At 42.3% G+C, this 17,116-nt stretch overlaps 1 protein-coding gene across 2 annotated transcripts; it reads right to left on the bottom strand.

Annotated features, from left to right (window-relative positions):
* Window positions 1-1,949: 1,949 nt before the first annotated feature.
* Window positions 1,950-8,272, bottom strand: lrrc3ca (leucine rich repeat containing 3Ca). 2 transcript variants are annotated; one of them, XR_001814300.3, is made up of 4 exons: window positions 8,068-8,272; window positions 6,660-6,785; window positions 3,768-4,860; window positions 1,950-2,530 (listed from the first exon to the last, which is right to left on the bottom strand). XR_001814300.3 is itself a non-coding variant. In XM_017482628.3 (3 exons), exon 3 carries the CDS (start codon window positions 4,799-4,801, stop codon window positions 4,001-4,003), a length of 801 nt encoding a protein of 266 aa, XP_017338117.1. In that variant the 5' UTR covers window positions 4,802-4,860; window positions 6,660-6,785; window positions 8,068-8,272; the 3' UTR covers window positions 2,537-4,000. The 2 variants fall into 2 exon arrangements, 1 of the variants encoding a protein (XP_017338117.1); XM_017482628.3 differs by lacking the exon at window positions 1,950-2,530 and having other exon boundaries at window positions 2,537-4,860.
* Between the last annotated feature and the right edge of the window lie 8,844 nt (window positions 8,273-17,116).

The following is a 17,116-nucleotide window of genomic DNA, read 5'->3' as shown; positions in this document are numbered from 1 at the left end:
GTATAGTTATGTATAGTTACGTCAGTTGTAGTGTTATGTATAGTTATGTATAGTTACGTCAGTTGTAGTGTTATGTATAGTTACGTCAGTTGTAGTGTTATGTATAGTTATGTATACTTACGTCAGTTGTAGTGTTATGTATAGTTACGTCAGTTGTAGTGTTATGTATAGTTATGTATACTTACGTCAGTTGTAGTGTTATTTATAGTTACGTCAGTTGTAGTGTTATGTATAGTTATGTATAGTTACGTCAGTTGTAGTGTTATGTATAGTTATGTATAGTTACGTCAGTTGTAGTGTTATGTATAGTTATGTATAGTTACGTCAGTTGTAGTGTTATGTAAAGTTATGTATAGTTACGTCAGTTGTAGTGTTATGTATAGTTATGTATAGTTACGTCAGTTGTAGTGTTATGTATAGTTACGTCAGTTGTAGTGTTATGTATAGTTACGTCAGTTGTAGTGTTATGTATAGTTACGTCAGTTGTAGTGTTATATAGTATAGTTATGTATAGTTACGTCAGTTGTAGTGTTATGTATAGTTACGTCAGTTGTAGTGTTATGTATAGTTACGTCAGTTGTAGTGTTATATAGTATAGTTATGTATAGTTACGTCAGTTGTAGTGTTATGTATAGTTACGTCAGTTGTAGTGTTATGTATAGTTACGTCAGTTGTAGTGTTATGTATAGTTACGTCAGTTGTAGTGTTATATAGTATAGTTATGTATAGTTACGTCAGTTGTAGTGTTATGTATAGTTACGTCAGTTGTAGTGTTATGTATAGTTACGTCAGTTGTAGTGTTATGTATAGTTATGTATAGTTACGTCAGTTGTAGTGTTATGTATAGTTATGTATAGTTACGTCAGTTGTAGTGTTATGTATAGTTATGTATAGTTACATCAGTTGTAGTGTTATGTATAGTTATGTATAGTTACGTCAGTTGTAGTGTTATGTATAGTTATGTATAGTTACGTCAGTTGTAGTGTCATGTATAGTTACGTCAGTTGTAGTGTCATGTATAGTTATGTCAGTTGTAGCATTACAGAAAAATTGCGGCTTGTAAAAATGTAACGCGATGACTGAATAAAGAACGTAGCCAGATCCACAGTGTGATGATATCATGAATCATAGTTTCCTGAAGTGATGTGATCATTAGAGGTATCGAAACACTTCTATAAAAATGACAAAGTCGCACCTTCAGAAATATTTCCGAACTCGCTTTGTGCTATATAGAGCAGCGCGACTCATCCGAGGGGGTGTAGGGATGATTTTCACAGCCAATTTCGGATCGAAATCAGATTGGGCAATCAATATATTTCTAAATTCTATCCCAGTATTAATATATATATATATATATATATATATATATATATATATATATATATATATATATATATATATATATATATATATATATAATCAATTTCAATGCCTCGCCTTGAGAATCCCCAAGCCTTACTTTAAGGAAATTAATAAGGTACTACAGTGAAACTTCTTAAACTTCAAGCGCCTTATGATAATGGTGCCTAGAAGCTCCCAAATTTTAGACACTATTATTTAGCTTAGCAATTCCACCCAATATGGATATGGTTGTTCTTTGATAATGTCGATATTAGATAGACATCACTAGAACAGTGGGAGATATTATTCCACTAAGGGTCGTTCCTTCTTTGGGGCTGAAAGGAACCTTTAAGGTTCGTTCCCGTCAGCAGCTTAGTCACGTGGCAGTGGATGATATTTGCTGTATCTATGTTTGTACCAAGTTAACAAGTCTCCTGGATGCCTTTCGCAACTTTATGTTCAGCTCTCGGCCTGTGTGTGTGTGTGTGTGTGTGTGTGTGTGTGTGTGTGTGTGTGTGTGTGTGTGTGTGTGTGTGTGTGTTTGACTTGAGTGTGAAAATCGCCAGCACAGGTGGAGTTTCCTCAGCAGGAAGTCTCTCACTGGAAAATAGCAAATGTTCTCAGGAACAACACCACAGTGTGTTTTTTTAATCTTTAATGGAACATAAGTACATTTTTCTGTGTCAGGTTTTGATTTTGTTTTCATTAAAGTGCATCCTGAATACTGTATCTGGAATAAATCCAACACAAAAAGTAAAAAATAGATATCTTTTGTAATTAATAACAGTACAAAACATACCCTGCTCGATTCTGGAAACTCTCAGCGATGTTACTGATTTTAAACCTTACATTGAAAAAAATAAAAGAAATAATAATCATATAATGCGGTGATTCCACCGAATCCTGATCTACTCACACTTTTTAGAGCGCAGTGTCAAAAGTCAGGCCAATTCCTTCTATCACGTCTGCCTTCTACATAATTAAAACATCCAACACGGTACGACTCTCCATTTTATTTTCATCCATAAGCCTCTTGAGTTAAATGTATGCACGAGAAGCCTTCCAGATTAGCACGTTTCATTGGTGGCATTTCTGTGCAAATTTTCCATTTCAGTCCATGGAGGATTAGCATTATAAAGCTGCACCTCAAACCTGTTCTAGCTGAAAAGGCTTTTGGAGTCCTGAGTAACTGAGAAAAAAAAAAAAAAAAAAAAAAAAAAAAATTTCAGTCAGTCAAAATGAGCAAGTAAATAAAATCCCACAGCATTGACTGGTTTCCAGTCCTGGTCCGCTAACTCCCACAATAACCCTTAAGGACATGAATGAAAGTGGAATTTGGAAGGTGGTGGAACTCTGACAGGGTTATCGAGTCACACAATTACTCTGTAGCTAAATAACCCTAATCTGCAAAACGACCAGATTAGCTACATTCACAAGCTAGCTACAATTACAAGCTAGCTACAATTACAAGCTAGCTACAATTACAAGTTAGCGAATCTGATTTGGAAATGACGAGGGCTTATTTAAAGGTTATCGCGTTCGTCGTTACGAGTTCGAGTAGATGAGCTTGCACAAAGTAAGGCTGCTTTACACTGTATTTTGTTTCGTTTTTCGTTGCAGAGAAAAATCGTGAAATAATTCCTTGGTTGCGAACAACAGTCGTACAATTGTTACGTCTTACGTTCCGCAGCCAGTTTGGCCAAAACATCCGAACAACAAAACATTTGCACCAAGATCTCAGTATCAGCATGTTTTGGGACGTGGGAGGAAACCAGAGGACCTGAAGGAAAACCACACGGACAGGAACCCAAGCTCAGGATCCTAGAGCTGCGAGTTCATTGGAAATTCCAGGACCAGGACTGGAAACCATCACTAAATGTAAAAAAAAAAAAAAAAACCCACACAAAAACCCCAACAAAGCAGCATTTTGCTCTTCCCCTGAAAGAGCGGGAAAATACCGGACCAGCTGGTGTCCTTCACTAGGATTACGAAATATGATTATTTCCTCTACAAAATGATAAAAAATATACATATCAGAGCAATACACCGACTTTCACTAAACCGTTTATTCAGGATTGTAGAAATGACGGACGTGTATGTTTATGCATGGCTCTGTTATAAAAAACGAATGGAGTCTGGAGGGATAAACATCAGAACTTTTCATGTTAATAAATATCGTAATGGAAGAGAGGGCTTGCTTTATGCTACATGCTCATGCAAATAGATGGCGGATCCTTTCAGAAACGACTCAAAAGTAACAACTCGTCCTACATCAAAAGCATTCGGAGCAGACAAACCACTCAGCCAGCGCAGACTTGGAGCCTGGCCGGTCCGGGATCAATTATTTATCTGGATAAGATTAGATGACCCCTTCAATTCTCTTGCAACGCTGGCATGTAGGTTCCCCAAGGAGGGTTTGTCTTTACCTTCGAGTCTGAAATGGAAGACTTGCGGCAGGATTTTTTCCAGCTGCTAAGTCGCCGTGGTTGTTTTTTGTGTAAGGCTGGTTTCTGATGATCCAGAGAGCTGCAGTACGCCATGCCTGTTATTTCCAGAGATGATAATCTGGTTATTGGTTCCTCTACCAGGCTAGACTTTTCAGTGTGCCCATTGCCCTTTGCTTGCCTGAGAAGCTTCCCCCTTTAGCGATGATGTGCTGTCAAACCACAGTGCTAATGGTGGAAGATTCCTCAGACTTGCCCTGCCTGCTGGGCAGAGACTTGAGATACTCCAGGTGGCGCCTGGCATCTTCTTGGTTATGCCGCACGTAGTAGACCAAGTAGGAGATGACCATGGTGAACCATCCAAACATGGTCACTAGCATGGCCACGTCTGTGGTCTTTTTAAGCACCACGCATAGGTCCAAGTCTTTGGCCAGCAGAAAGGGCACACCTCGGGCACCCGAGTCCTCGGGTTCTGATGTTTGGCAAACGATGCCGGTGAGAGACACAGGCTCCAGATCGAGGCGTGGAAGTGCCGTTTGTAACCGGCAGTCACAGTGCCAGGGGTTGCCAGTCAGATTGGATCGAGCCCTCACACCTTCAAAAGCTTCGGGGTCCAGCGTCACCAGCTGGTTGGAGGAAAGATCCAGGAACAGCAACGAGGCAGCCAGGCCCCGGAAAGCTCCAGGCTCAAGCAGTGCCAGCTCGTTGTGGGAAAGATCGAGTTCGGCCAGCAGAGGAAGATCTCGAAAGGCATTGGCAGGGACACCGGTCAGCAGGTTGTAGTCCAGGTAGAGGCGCCGTGTGTCGTTTGGGATGTCCTGTGGAATCTCGGTGAGGCGTAGGTTGCTGCACCGCATAGTCTTGCCCCCAGATGGACCCTCGCTCTCGGAGCAGTAGCAATGCTTTGAGCAGGAGGTGGCTGCGTGGTGGAAGCAGAGTGTCATCAAGACCAAGCTGTGTAGCAGCAAGCACATGACCACGGAGTGCCGGAGTAGCCAATAGGACGGCGGCGCCATGGTCAAATGGGGGCATACTCCCTTCAGAGCACTAGCTGTGTGGGTCAAGACGAGGTGTCCTGGTAAAAAAAAAAAAAAAAAAAGGAAAAAAAAAAAAAAGAAATATATAATATTACAAGTTAAACAGGAATGTAGTGCTCCGAAATCATCACATTATTATTATTATTATTATTATTATTATTATTATTATTATTATTATTTGTTATCCATATGGTTTTACCATCTTGATATACTATACCATCTGATCACTGATCACTATCTCTCTGAACTGGCTGCTGTATAAAATCTGCCTCTGTTGCCAGTTATTTCACCAGCCACACTTACGTCTCTATTAGTGTGTGTGTGTGTGTGTGTGTGTGTGTATACATAACCTACATTGATTGCCCTCTAATTAACACAGAATAAATTACATCCCTTATACCTACCAGCACACACACACACACACACACACACACGCACACACACACACACACACGTGCAGAATAACAAGCTGCCGATTGATGGCTGAAAGCTCCTCTGAGCTGGAGTGTGTTATTTCATGCACAGATGGAGGCTAGCTGCTCTAATTGCTGTAGGCAACAGGGATCTCTCTCCATCCCTTTCTCTCTCTCTCGCTCTCTCTCGTCTTCTCTTTGCTTTTTAACGTGGTACTGATCCAACAAACTTATGAAGCTGGTCTTGCATTTACATGAAATACACGCAGAAACGTCCACTTTTAGCCGGAGGACATGAATTAATACTATCCCCTTGTTGACTGAAATCCCTGCTGCGCTGTCCTAATTCACAGCTCCACCTCAGGCGCTCGTACGTTCCAGGTTTGACGAGGTTCCAAAGCCACTAAACCCAGTCCTAAAAAATATCGTCTAGAACTTCATATCCTAGTCCTGAGGTCGTGAGGCGCCGATAGAACAGTCCAGACTTATCTGTTATATTATGTTAGAACAATCGCATGCAACAGTCACAAGTCTCGAGTTGGAATACTAGAGATTTCACCCGAAGAGCGCTTTGTAATTAGGATCATCCTGTCCATTCTCGTCGTTTACTCTCGGTTTGTTTCCAAAGACGAAAACCAGACGGTACGTTGGGAGAAGTCATGACCGTAAGTCTGACTGCTATTCAAGCTGCGGCTGCCATTTTGGTCATCCTATCCCACCGTCGGCGAGGACTGTAATCCGCGATCGTTTCACGCAAGACGTGGCTCGCTTTGTCTTAAGTGCAAGTAACTGCGAGCGACAAATTGTTCTGTCTTTCACACTGTCGGCCCTTAAAGAAAGCCGCTTCCACGTTCCACCTCAACTAATTAATAGTTACAAGACATGGAACAGCCTCATACAGCCTGGAAGACCTTCCCGTGACGGACACCGGAGACGGCGTACCTTTTTCCAATCCTTTTATACGGAGCGTCCGCCGTACGAGTTCCCTAGAACAAGCTGTTGCTGTAGAAACGATAACGATACAGAGAAAACGAATTTTCACCGATCGAGAATTCGACAGCACTGTCATGTGACTGGTTTTCAGCAGACAATCATGGGGACCGAAACCAAAAAGCTAAAATAGTTCAACATCTGGCAAGATAGAGCTCCTGGTGAATTCCTTCTCCCGGCTGAGACGAGATAAAGAAGTTCTGTGCATCTTCGAAAGAGAAGACAAACGACCGAAGGCCCAACGAAATCCACTTACGCTGATTAAAAAAAAAGGAAAAAGAAAATCGATCTCTGAGTACTCCGAGTTAGCGTTAGCGGGGGCGATAAGACTCGTAGCGCTACGAGACGCCAGGGAAATGAGCCCCGTATAATGAAGCCTGAAAAACTGAGACGAAGACGGACAATGGAAGAAAGGAGAAAGAAACAATCCTGACCTTAAAGCGCCGTATGGACTGCTCTGTATCAGCCGTCGCCAAAAAGGTCCACCAGGAAACAAGCCCAGATGTTTATCGCCTCTCGAGAGTGCCGGATTGAGACCGAACGGGCGTCGCAGGATATTTCTGGAAAAAAAAATGAGCAAAAGTGAGAATGAACACACGACGCAATCGGAGGATGCCAGATATACAGAGGAAGACACGGCAGGAAGACGGGGGGTTGAGTGCGAGTTTTTGGGAAGATATGACAGGGTATGAGACCCAAGAGTACACTAAACGCACGTTGAAACCGTTAAGAGCGTTATTATATTCGTGTGATTGGTGCGATTTGTGACCCTGAGCTTTTATTCGCCACCATTAAAGCCTTTCAGGAGATTTGTGTTGTGAGAAGAACGTTTAATACCGATGAACATGGTTTAGGAATGTTTAGGCGTACTCGACCAAATCGAGTTCAAGTCAATTGGGGTTACAGTGATTGTTTTCCTATAACACCGTCCCCACAGTGTTTTCTTCCCACTGCTGTCGGATTGTTCTGACCAATCAGATCGCAAGCAAGATCGATCAAACAAGGCTTAGAGCATCGTTGTTGGTTTATTAGCAGTACCGATAGCAGGAATGAAACACTTGTTGGACACGGTGCTTTAGGAAAATAATTAGCCAGTAAACAATAAACACAATGTCACATATTTGGCTATATGATGTCAATTGAGACATGACACTTTACAATATTAAGAAGAAGAAGAATTACATATACATTACAGCACCGTGAAATTCTTTTTCCGCATATCCCAGCATGCCAGGAAGTTGGGGTCAGAGCGCAGGGTCAGCCATGATACAGTGCCCCCTTGAGCAGAGAGGGTTAAGGTCCTTGCTCAAGGGCCCAACAGTGGCAGCTTGGCAGCGCTGGGGCTTGAACCCCCGACCTTCCGATCAGTCACCCAGAGCCTTAACCGCCAAGACACCACTGCCCAATTATACAGTATATTATCATATGAATAATAAAATGGGTCTGTGACCATGGGTTTTATCGCTGAGTTGGTGCAAATTGTGGAAATAAGCATTAGCATGAAATTGTCCAGTCTTATAAAAGAGACTTTGGCATTTTGTTATGCAAATTAAAATGATTTGGAATTCAAGGCTAAAACGGGAGGAAACATACAGTGTGCATGTTTAGGCCACCATGAAAAAAATGGTGTTCTGATATTATAAGATCTATATGATCAGCAGAAACAGTAGAATAATAATAATAATAATAATAATAATAATAATAATAATAATAATTATGATAATGAGAGGAAACCCATAATGAAAAGCCAAGTTAGCCCATAGTTTGCATTCCACACACACACACACACACACACGCTTTAAGTTGCATTAGCCTTAAACCACGCGCATGCCGCGGACTCACGTTTCTCTCGCGCTCGTGACCAGAGCCTTGGAAAAGTTCCTCCTTCACATCTTCACTTCATGAAGCGCAACACAAGCACGAGCGCGTCACACAAAACAGCGACAGCACGCGCGAGACAGCCTGTGTGTGCGCGAGGGAGAGATACAGTAGCTTGTGTGTGTGTGTGTGTGTGTGTGTGAGAGAGAGAGAGAGAGAGAGTGAGAGAGAGAGAGAGAGAGAGAGTGTCGAGAATGAGGGAACCTCTCGCTCAGTTTCCACGCAACCAGAAGAGCGTCACTGGCGAAAGGCGCGAGCGGAGGGAGTCAGAGTTCCTGTCCAATCAGCGACCGCGAATCGCACTTCATCATCACGCGCTTCTTCTTCATCTCGGAGTGTGAGTTGGATTCAGTTTAGTTTTAGTTTCCTGCACAAATCTACAGCAGAGTTACACTATAGCATGATAACAATAATCTCTCTCTCTCTCTCTCTCTCTCTCTCTCTCTCTATCTATCTAATCAACTCTACACGTATTGGCATAATCTATCTATCAGGGGTCGGATTGTGTAGGATTGTAGGCTTGAAATGGCAAGCACCTGAATGGCCTCTGAGGATTTAAATGGTCAGATGTTAGGGTTAGGATTAGGGTTGGGGTTAAGATTAGGGTTGGGGTTAGGTTTAGGATTAGGGTTGGGGTTAAGATTAGGGTTGGGGTTAGGTTTAGGATTAGGGTTGGGGTTAAGATTAGGGTTGGGGTTAGGATTAGGGTTGGGGTTAGGATTAAGGTTGGGGTTTGGATTAGGGCTGCGGTTAGGATTAGGGTTAGGATTAGGGTTGAGGTTAGGATTAGGGTTGGGGTTAGGGTTAGGATTAGGGTTGGGGTAGGGTTAGGATTAGGGTGAGGATTGGGGTTGGGGTTAGGATTAGGGTTGGGGTTAGGGTTAGGATTAGGGTTGGGGTTGGGGTTAGGATTAGGGTTGAGGTTAGGGTTAGGATTAGGGTTGGGGTAGAGTTAGGATTAGTGTTGGGTTGGGGTTAGGGTTTGGGTTAGCGGTTAGGGTTAGGGTTGGAGTTAGGGTTAGGGCTAGGGTTAGGGCTAGGGTTAGGGTTAGCGGTTTTAGGGTTGGGGTTAGGGTTGGGGTTAGGATTAGGGTTGGCGTTAGGGTTAGGGTTGGGGTTGAGGTTAGGATTAGGGTTGGGGTTAGGATTAGGGTTGGGGTAGGATTAGGGTTGGGGTAGGATTAGGGTTGGGGTAGGGTTAGGATTAGGGTCGGGGTTAGGATTAGGGTTGGGGTAGGGTTAGGATTAGGGTTGGGGTTAGGATTAGGATTAGGGTTGGGGTTAGGATTAAGGTTGGGGTTAGGGTTAGGATTAGGATTAGGGTTGGGGTTAGGGTTAAACCTGTGAACTGAGTCAGTTAACGATGTGAGGCAAGAAGGACAGTTGCTGGTCCAGGAGAACACTAAGGTTGCATGCCGTGAATATTCTGGTACTTAGCAGTAATATTATACAGTGTGTATCAGGTACTTTTCCTTGTAGTCAGTCTCCATTTTGTCCCAGGTGGTGTGTATGACCAAAGCTCCGTCTTCCTACTCCGCTCAGGATGTCGCTCCGCCTCCCTGCTTTTCTGGATGGCACTGTAAAACTTTCATTCCGTCCCATTAGGAGGCAAAATAACCAACAGAACCAATGAAACAACAAAAGAAATAAAGCTAACCTGCCGGAAGAGCAGAATGAGACGCCTGTAAATAACCCCATAAAGCAGCTTCTTAGTTACGAGAGCTTTTTAATTAGACACGAACCTTCCTCTAGACATCAATTTCAATTACTTTTTTTATTTCCTTTCAGGTGATAATGATCTCTATCAGCTCTTCTTTGAAGGTCAGGCTGTGAAAAGATCACGGGGACCTCCCAGTGAGCCGGAACGCTCCAGTGCTCTTTACCTTGCATTAAAATCCAATGCTGAGCTGGCGGCCATATTGCACGCTCACTTCCCGTCAGCACGACATTGTCATTTAACAAGATGTGATGACAGGTCCTGTCTGAGGCTTTTCTTCATTAGTGATGTAATGGTGGTAGCAGACATCTAATCCATGGTTATGCTCAACACACACACACACACACACACACACACACACACACACACACACACCACACTGGCGACATAGAGCTTCTAATCGGTCAGGTTTGGTACATTAGGACTTGGTGATACAGGGTGTACAAAACAAAGAAGAGACAAAAATGGTTTTCATGGTTTTGATCCGGTTCTCGTCCTCGTTATTTGACTCCTGTCTTGGTTCATCCTGTGTGCCGATCTCCTGACCTTTGCCTGTTTTTCCACCAACTTATTGATTCACGTTTTGGATTTGTCTGCTCAATTTCCTTAATAAAGCTCTTTACTGCTCCTTGCTAATCGTGACAGAGACAGACTGCTGGGATGGAGATCATACATTTGTACAGGAATTAGATTTCATTCTGATAAAAGAGGAGGAGATCAATATCCAGATATAGCACAAAGTGATTAGAAGACAGAGACAGAGGGATATCGTAGCTGAATGAAACAGATATGTGTGTGTGTTTATGTACAGTACAGTCACATCCATAAATATAGATTTTTTTAAGGAACCAAATTCAATAACTGCTGGAAGTCTGGAACCCTGACACCTCACCCGACGCTGGGGTTCTCCCCTGTTGATGCTCGGCCAAGGCTTTACTGCAGCTGTCTTCAGTTCCTGCTTGTTCTTCTGGCGTTTTTGCCTTCAGCAATTGAATTTGGATTCAGATCAGGTGACTGATGGTCTTCCATGGTCTTCCAGGCCTAAAGAATGTACACGATATGTCTGAAAATACGTGGAAGGCTTTCTTGTACATTTTGAAGCATGACTGTGAGGATCTCCGCGTTCATTCAGATAGAGATCCAGTTCATCTCGGAGGTGTTCAGTGGCGTTGAGGTCAGGGCTCTGCGCAGGACACTCGAGTTCTTCTACGTCTTCATGGAGCTAGCATTGTCATGCTGGAAGGAAACCATTAATGCTAATATCTAGTGTGTTTATCTAGCAGTAGGAATGACGTCAAGCGCGCAGACCTGAGAACTGACACCGTAACCACGCCTAAGAATATTAATTTCCTTTCAGTTCTTCTGAAAGCGCACGTTAATGTGAGAGTTCTCCGTCGAGATTGACCTGGAAATGTGATCAAAGTGAAGCATTAACTCAGCATTCCTATTCAATCATCTTCCACCAAGAGGTTGCTTTTGCCTCCACCTGCCCACTGTGAGATCAAACACGCCGGTAAGAGCGACCTCAGGATTTTTTAACACGGAGCATGAAAGCAAATATTGCGCAGTCGCTGGCGCTCGGGAGCTGCGGCGACGCTGGAGGATTTTTTTTTCCCCAAGACGCATGGAATACGACCTGCTTAATGAGATCAAGGTCTTCCTCCTTTCTTTTCATCCTCTTTATAACCGTCAAGCTATCTTATCTTTTACCCACATCTCTCTCACGTTCCTAAAGAACATCAAAGAACGCCTCTGCGTTTTGAATGTGAACGTGACATTTTTATACCAGGTCTCTAAACCACAACGCGATAACAGGAACCAACTTGTCTCGCAGACGTTCCACTACATTAAAAGTAACTATAAACGGATAAAAAAAAGTACGACGTGTCTGTCGTCGTAAAACACGTACATTTTAGTTTATTCTCCCAATGCTGTTACGGGAAAACGTTTACCGCTCTGGAATATTCTGGAATATTCGAATAAGTCACGTGTTCGGACAGGAAGTTGCATCATTCAGATCTAATTTACTGAAGATTCTCTCTGAAGAAGTTCTCGTATTCCTTCTCTTTTTTTTTTTTGTGAACACGTGCACGTTTGCCAGATGTCAGTCTCCTCGCACTTCCGTTCGCACATCCGTTCCAGTCCCTCAGCCATGATGGACGAAATCACGTCGGCTGTCTGCTGTCCCCGTTCGACGTTTCCGCACATCTCTGCCTCTTCTTTTATTCTATGCACACCCTCTTATTTCTCTCCCTCTCTCGCTTGTTCCCTCATCAGTCAGTCTGCATTAGAGTCTGCGAAAAGAACTCCGGCATCAATAAATGAAAAGGACAGTGCATCTGTTTCTGTCTTGCTACTAATGCACTTAAATAACCTTACATTTACTCCTATTTTATAACAATGAGGGGTTTTTTTAAACCCCAACAAAAAAACAAAAACAGAATGTTCATCAGTTATGGATTCATAAAGCATTGCTCTGAAATGTACAATGTTTGGTGTATGATGTGACCTATACAAATCTCTAGCTCCTGGTTGAAAATATCTTTTAAATTTCTGCATAAAAGTGACCTAAGACATCATTAGATTATCACACATGTCCTAAAAGTCCTAAAAGTATGTGAACGTCTAGGATTAGCAGTTTAATCTGAAGGTGAGATTAGAGTCAGGTGTTTTCAGTCAGTGGGATGATGATCAGGTGTGAGTGAGTGAGCGTCCTGTTTTATTTAAAGAACAGGGATCTATCAGAATCTGAAATTCACAACACATGTCTGTGGAAGTGTATCATGGTACAAACAAAAGAGATTTCTGAGGACCTCAGAAAAAGAGTTGTTGAAGCTCATCAGGCTGGAAAAGGTCACAAAACCATCTCCAAAGAGTTTGGACTCCACCCATCCACAGTCAGACAGATCGTGTAGAAATGGAGGGAATTCAAGACCATTGTTCCCCTCATAAGGCGTGGAGACCAACAAAGATCTCTCCAAGAGCAGGACGTGTGATAGTCCATGAGGTCTTGAACCCAGAGTAACTTCTAAGCAACTGAAGGAATCTCACATTGTCTAATGTTAATGTTCATGAGTCCACCATCAGGAGAACACTGAACAACAACGGTGTGCATGGCAGGGTGGCAAGGAGAAAGCCTCCGCTCTCCAAAAAGAACACTGCTGCTCTTCTGCAGTTCGTTAAAGATCAGGTGGACGAGCCAGAAGGCTAATGGAAATGTTTTGTGGACGGAGGAGACCAAAATAGAACTTTTTGGTTTAAATGAGAAGCGTTGTGTTTGGAGAAAGGAAAACACTGCATTCTGGCATAAGAACCTTCTCTCATCTGTGAAACATGGTGGTGGTAGTGTCATGGTTTGGACCTGTTTTGCTGCATCTGGACCAGGACGACTCGCCATCACTGATGGAACAATGAATTCTGAATGATACCAGAGAACTCTAAAGGAAAATATCAGAACATCTGTCCATGAACTGCATCTGAAGAGAAAGTGGGTCATGCAGCAAGACAACGATCCTAAACACACGAGTCGTTCTACCAAAGAACGCTTAAAGAAGAATAAAGTTCATGTTTTGGAACGTCCAAGTCAAAGTCCTGACCTTAATCCAGTAGAAATGTTGTGGAAGAACGTGAAGCGAGCAGTTCACGTGAGGAAACCCACCAACATCCCAGAGTTGAAGCTGTTCTGTACTGAGGAACGGGCTAAAACTCCTCCAAGCCGATGTGCAGGACTGATCAGTAGTTACCCCAAACGCTTATCTGCAGTTATTACTCAAGGAGTCACACCACATACTGAAAACACAGGTGCACATACTTTTACCACTCACAGATATGCAATACTGGATCATTTTCCTCAATAAATAAACAACTAAGTACAATATTTCTGTCTCGTTTGTTTAACTCTGATCTCTTGATCTATTATTAGGACTTGTTTGGAAATCTGATGATGCTATAGGTCATATTTTTGCAGAAATATAGAAAATCCTAAAGGGTGCACAATCTTTCAAGTGCCAGTGTACCTGTACTACTATTACTGTAGATTGGGCTTGGCTTCGATCCAAGGACAAGGCCTATAAAGAAGCTCGCATGGCCAACGAGTAAAAATTACTCACAAGCTTTTCTGGGGTTTGCAGGGCAGGACGTTGTAAATATAATGATGTTTACTAAAGGAAACACTGGAGAGCATTCCTCTTCGATTTCTCCTCTCACTTGGTCAGCTGACTCACCACACAATCTCGTATTCCTTCTTGCACTCAGCAGAGTAATGTTCTCTTCCCTCTTCACTGTCAATAAATCCACCGTCTGGGACTGAGACCTGCCTCTTCACGTGAGCGTCTGTGTTCACGCTCAGCCCCATTTCCCCCCGCTGGCCTTGTCCCTACATCACACTTCTCACCAACTTCAGGCTTGATGATGGTGATGAGTATGGAATGATTGATGATGGAAATGAGGTTGACAGAGCTTCTGATATTTGAGCAATTTGATGGATTTATTTCCCCATAGAGGTCTTTTTGTATTCAGATCTGTGTTTTTTCACTAGTAGGTCTACACTGGACCGACCCTTAGTGTTCATCCATCATTCTCATCCGTCCACTGATTATTTACAGAAATTGAGGGAAAAAAGAATAAAAGACAGTGGAAATTGGTACCATAGAGTTGTACTGTTGTTTTAGGACCATCAGAGAACCAGCATGGATGTGTTCTTTAACCAAGCTACACTGCCATCTACTGTTTCTTTCGACTACGTGCACTGAGACAGTAGAATGACTGAGAAGATAGTAATGAATTGATCCCACTAAATACTGAGAACTGAACACATTTTGCATTTCTTTAGAACCGAATGAGTCCGTGTCAGATCATGAGACTGATTCTGTGAGCTGCTGTGGATTTTTATCAGTAGAGTAGTAAACGCCAAACCAGTTCGAAAGGAAATAAAGTAAGAGTGCTTGTTTAAGCATTAAAAATATATATATATATAAAGTCAGGATTGCCTTAGTCAGAATATCATTTTTTATCTATAACCCTTTTATATTTGTTTTAGGCCTCTTCGTTTCTTTTTTGTTTAGTGTTTTTTTTTTTTTTTTGTGAGCACATACAGTTGGGTCCATAAGTATTTGGACCGCGACGCAATTTTCATAAATATGCCTCCGTACACCGCCGCGATGGATTTGAAATGAAGCGATCGAGATATGATTTAGGGATTACAGCTATTTTCACAGGCTCAAAAGTAACTGGACAAACTTAACAGTCATACATTTTTAGGATTCTTTTTAATGGTAAGGACTGCCTGAAACCTGGAACCCACACACATGACTGAAATGCTGAGTTTCCTCCTTTGAGATGTTTTGATGCTCGTTTGTCGGTCTTTCCGCCTTCAGTTTTGCCTTCAGTAAGTGAAAAGCATGCTCGGTTTGATTGAGGTCATCGGACCTTTAAGGAAATCGAATTTTTTGCCTCATTAAAAAGCTCTCGGGTTGCTTTCACGGTACGATTTGGGTTATTATTCATCTCTACTGTGAAGAGCCGTCCCATCAGTTTTGTGGCATTTGACTGAATCTGAGCAGATAGTATAGCTCTATACACATCGGAATTCATCCTGCTACTTCTATCATCTATAAACACCAGTGACACGGTTCCGTTTAACCCCATGCTATAAAACCTCCTCCACCATGTTTGACAGATGCTGTGGTATGCTTTGGATCATAAGCCCTTAGTTTCCTTCTCCATACTCTTCTCATGGGCCCGAGTCCACCTTTGTCAAATTCAAGTCCTTAACCAACCGTACTTCTGTATAGCGAAGTGTACTAGAGGCAAAACTCTTTCATATGATTGATTTGACAACGATTAAACAATGTAGTCACGGTAATCTGGGGAAGCTCTTACAAACAGCGAGTGTAATATGTCCTACTTTCGTGACACCTCAGAGGTTGCAAATGACATGCAACCAGGTTTGCTATTAGGCGCCACAGAGGTGCGTCTTTCAAATGAAAAATTTGTGTATGATTTGCTTGTTTGTCTTGGGTGTTTTTAACCTAACGCACAAAATACAGTCGGCGTCTATGAGACCAGTCTATGACTTAGGTTAAAATAATCAAAATAATCCGAAATTTCTTAAAAGAATGACATAATATTAGTTGGTTTTGTGTTACAGTCCTGTCTGTGACTATCGGAACAGCAAGGCCAGTTCACTTGTTTTTTTGCTGTAGACTGAAGACATTTGGGTTTGAGATCAAAAGATGGACATGAGAAGAGAGTTTAGAATTTCATCTTTTATTTCTCTCACAATTTGGTCCATAATATGCACAAAAAAAAGCTCAGAGGAGTAGTAGCCTTATCACCTCCAGTACCCATTATACGTAACCCAGACTTTCTTCCTCCCATATGGACTAGTGTCTTTAGTAGATGGGAAAAGAATGGTCTAAAGATCATTTATTTCAATATTTGCAATTACGACACTATATCACAACTCATAGACATTCAGACATAATTAAAAGAACTCCAAGAAATGTTGAACAACAAAAATTTGATTCTTATAATTGATCATCACCTGCCTGCTTAAAAATCATATCAGCTCATATTTACAGGAAACTAACGCTGGATCTGAAGATCTGATGATACGTCTTATGTCAAAGGAAACTGGGATTTAGAGTTAACGGATGTACTAGAGGACGAGATGCGGATGAATATATATACGCTTCTTGTCATAAGCCAAGTGTGGAAGGAATTTGATTGGAAAATGAAGCTCCATTGGTGGTTGCCAATTGTGATAGGACCTCCCCATTATTACAAGATAGAGGTCTACTGGAGAAGGACGTTATGATGGGATGCATCGAAGGGACAAGAAGAAGGGGAAGACCAGCAACCCGATGGCTCGACACCATCAAGACAGCAACGGAGAAGACCTTGGCACAGCTTATCCAACTGGCACATGATCGATCTTCCTACAGATCGTTCATCCATCAAGTCGCCGTGGCTCGGAATCGATCCTAGGGCCTTTAACTAACTGAGAGGACTACATACATATATTCTGGGAATGTTCCAAAAATACATTGGCAGGGGGTTGAAAGGGAACTCAGTAAAGTCTTAGGAAGGATTGTACCAATGGTCGTAGTGTTTTTTCTGCTTGACAGATTCCCCCAAGATCAGTTAGGTAAATCCCAAACACTTGTATTGCACTTGTATTATTAATGGCAGCCAGGAACTGGATGAAAAAGTGACAGAATGGACACAAAGACTGAAACAGATATGTGTATATATATATATATATATATATTAGAAGATGGCTGCAGATCTGCAGTC

This window comes from Ictalurus punctatus, chromosome 13 (assembly GCF_001660625.3).
Source record: "Ictalurus punctatus breed USDA103 chromosome 13, Coco_2.0, whole genome shotgun sequence".
Classification (NCBI taxonomy): domain Eukaryota; kingdom Metazoa; phylum Chordata; class Actinopteri; order Siluriformes; family Ictaluridae; genus Ictalurus; species Ictalurus punctatus.
The sequence above is the reverse complement of the archived record's forward strand: the minus strand, read 5'-3'. Positions and strand labels throughout refer to the sequence as shown.

Coding starts and splice junctions, on each gene's coding strand:
- lrrc3ca (XM_017482628.3), bottom strand. CDS start 4,801: ATGGCGCCGCCGTCCTATTGGCTACTCCGGCACTCCGTGGTCATGTGC.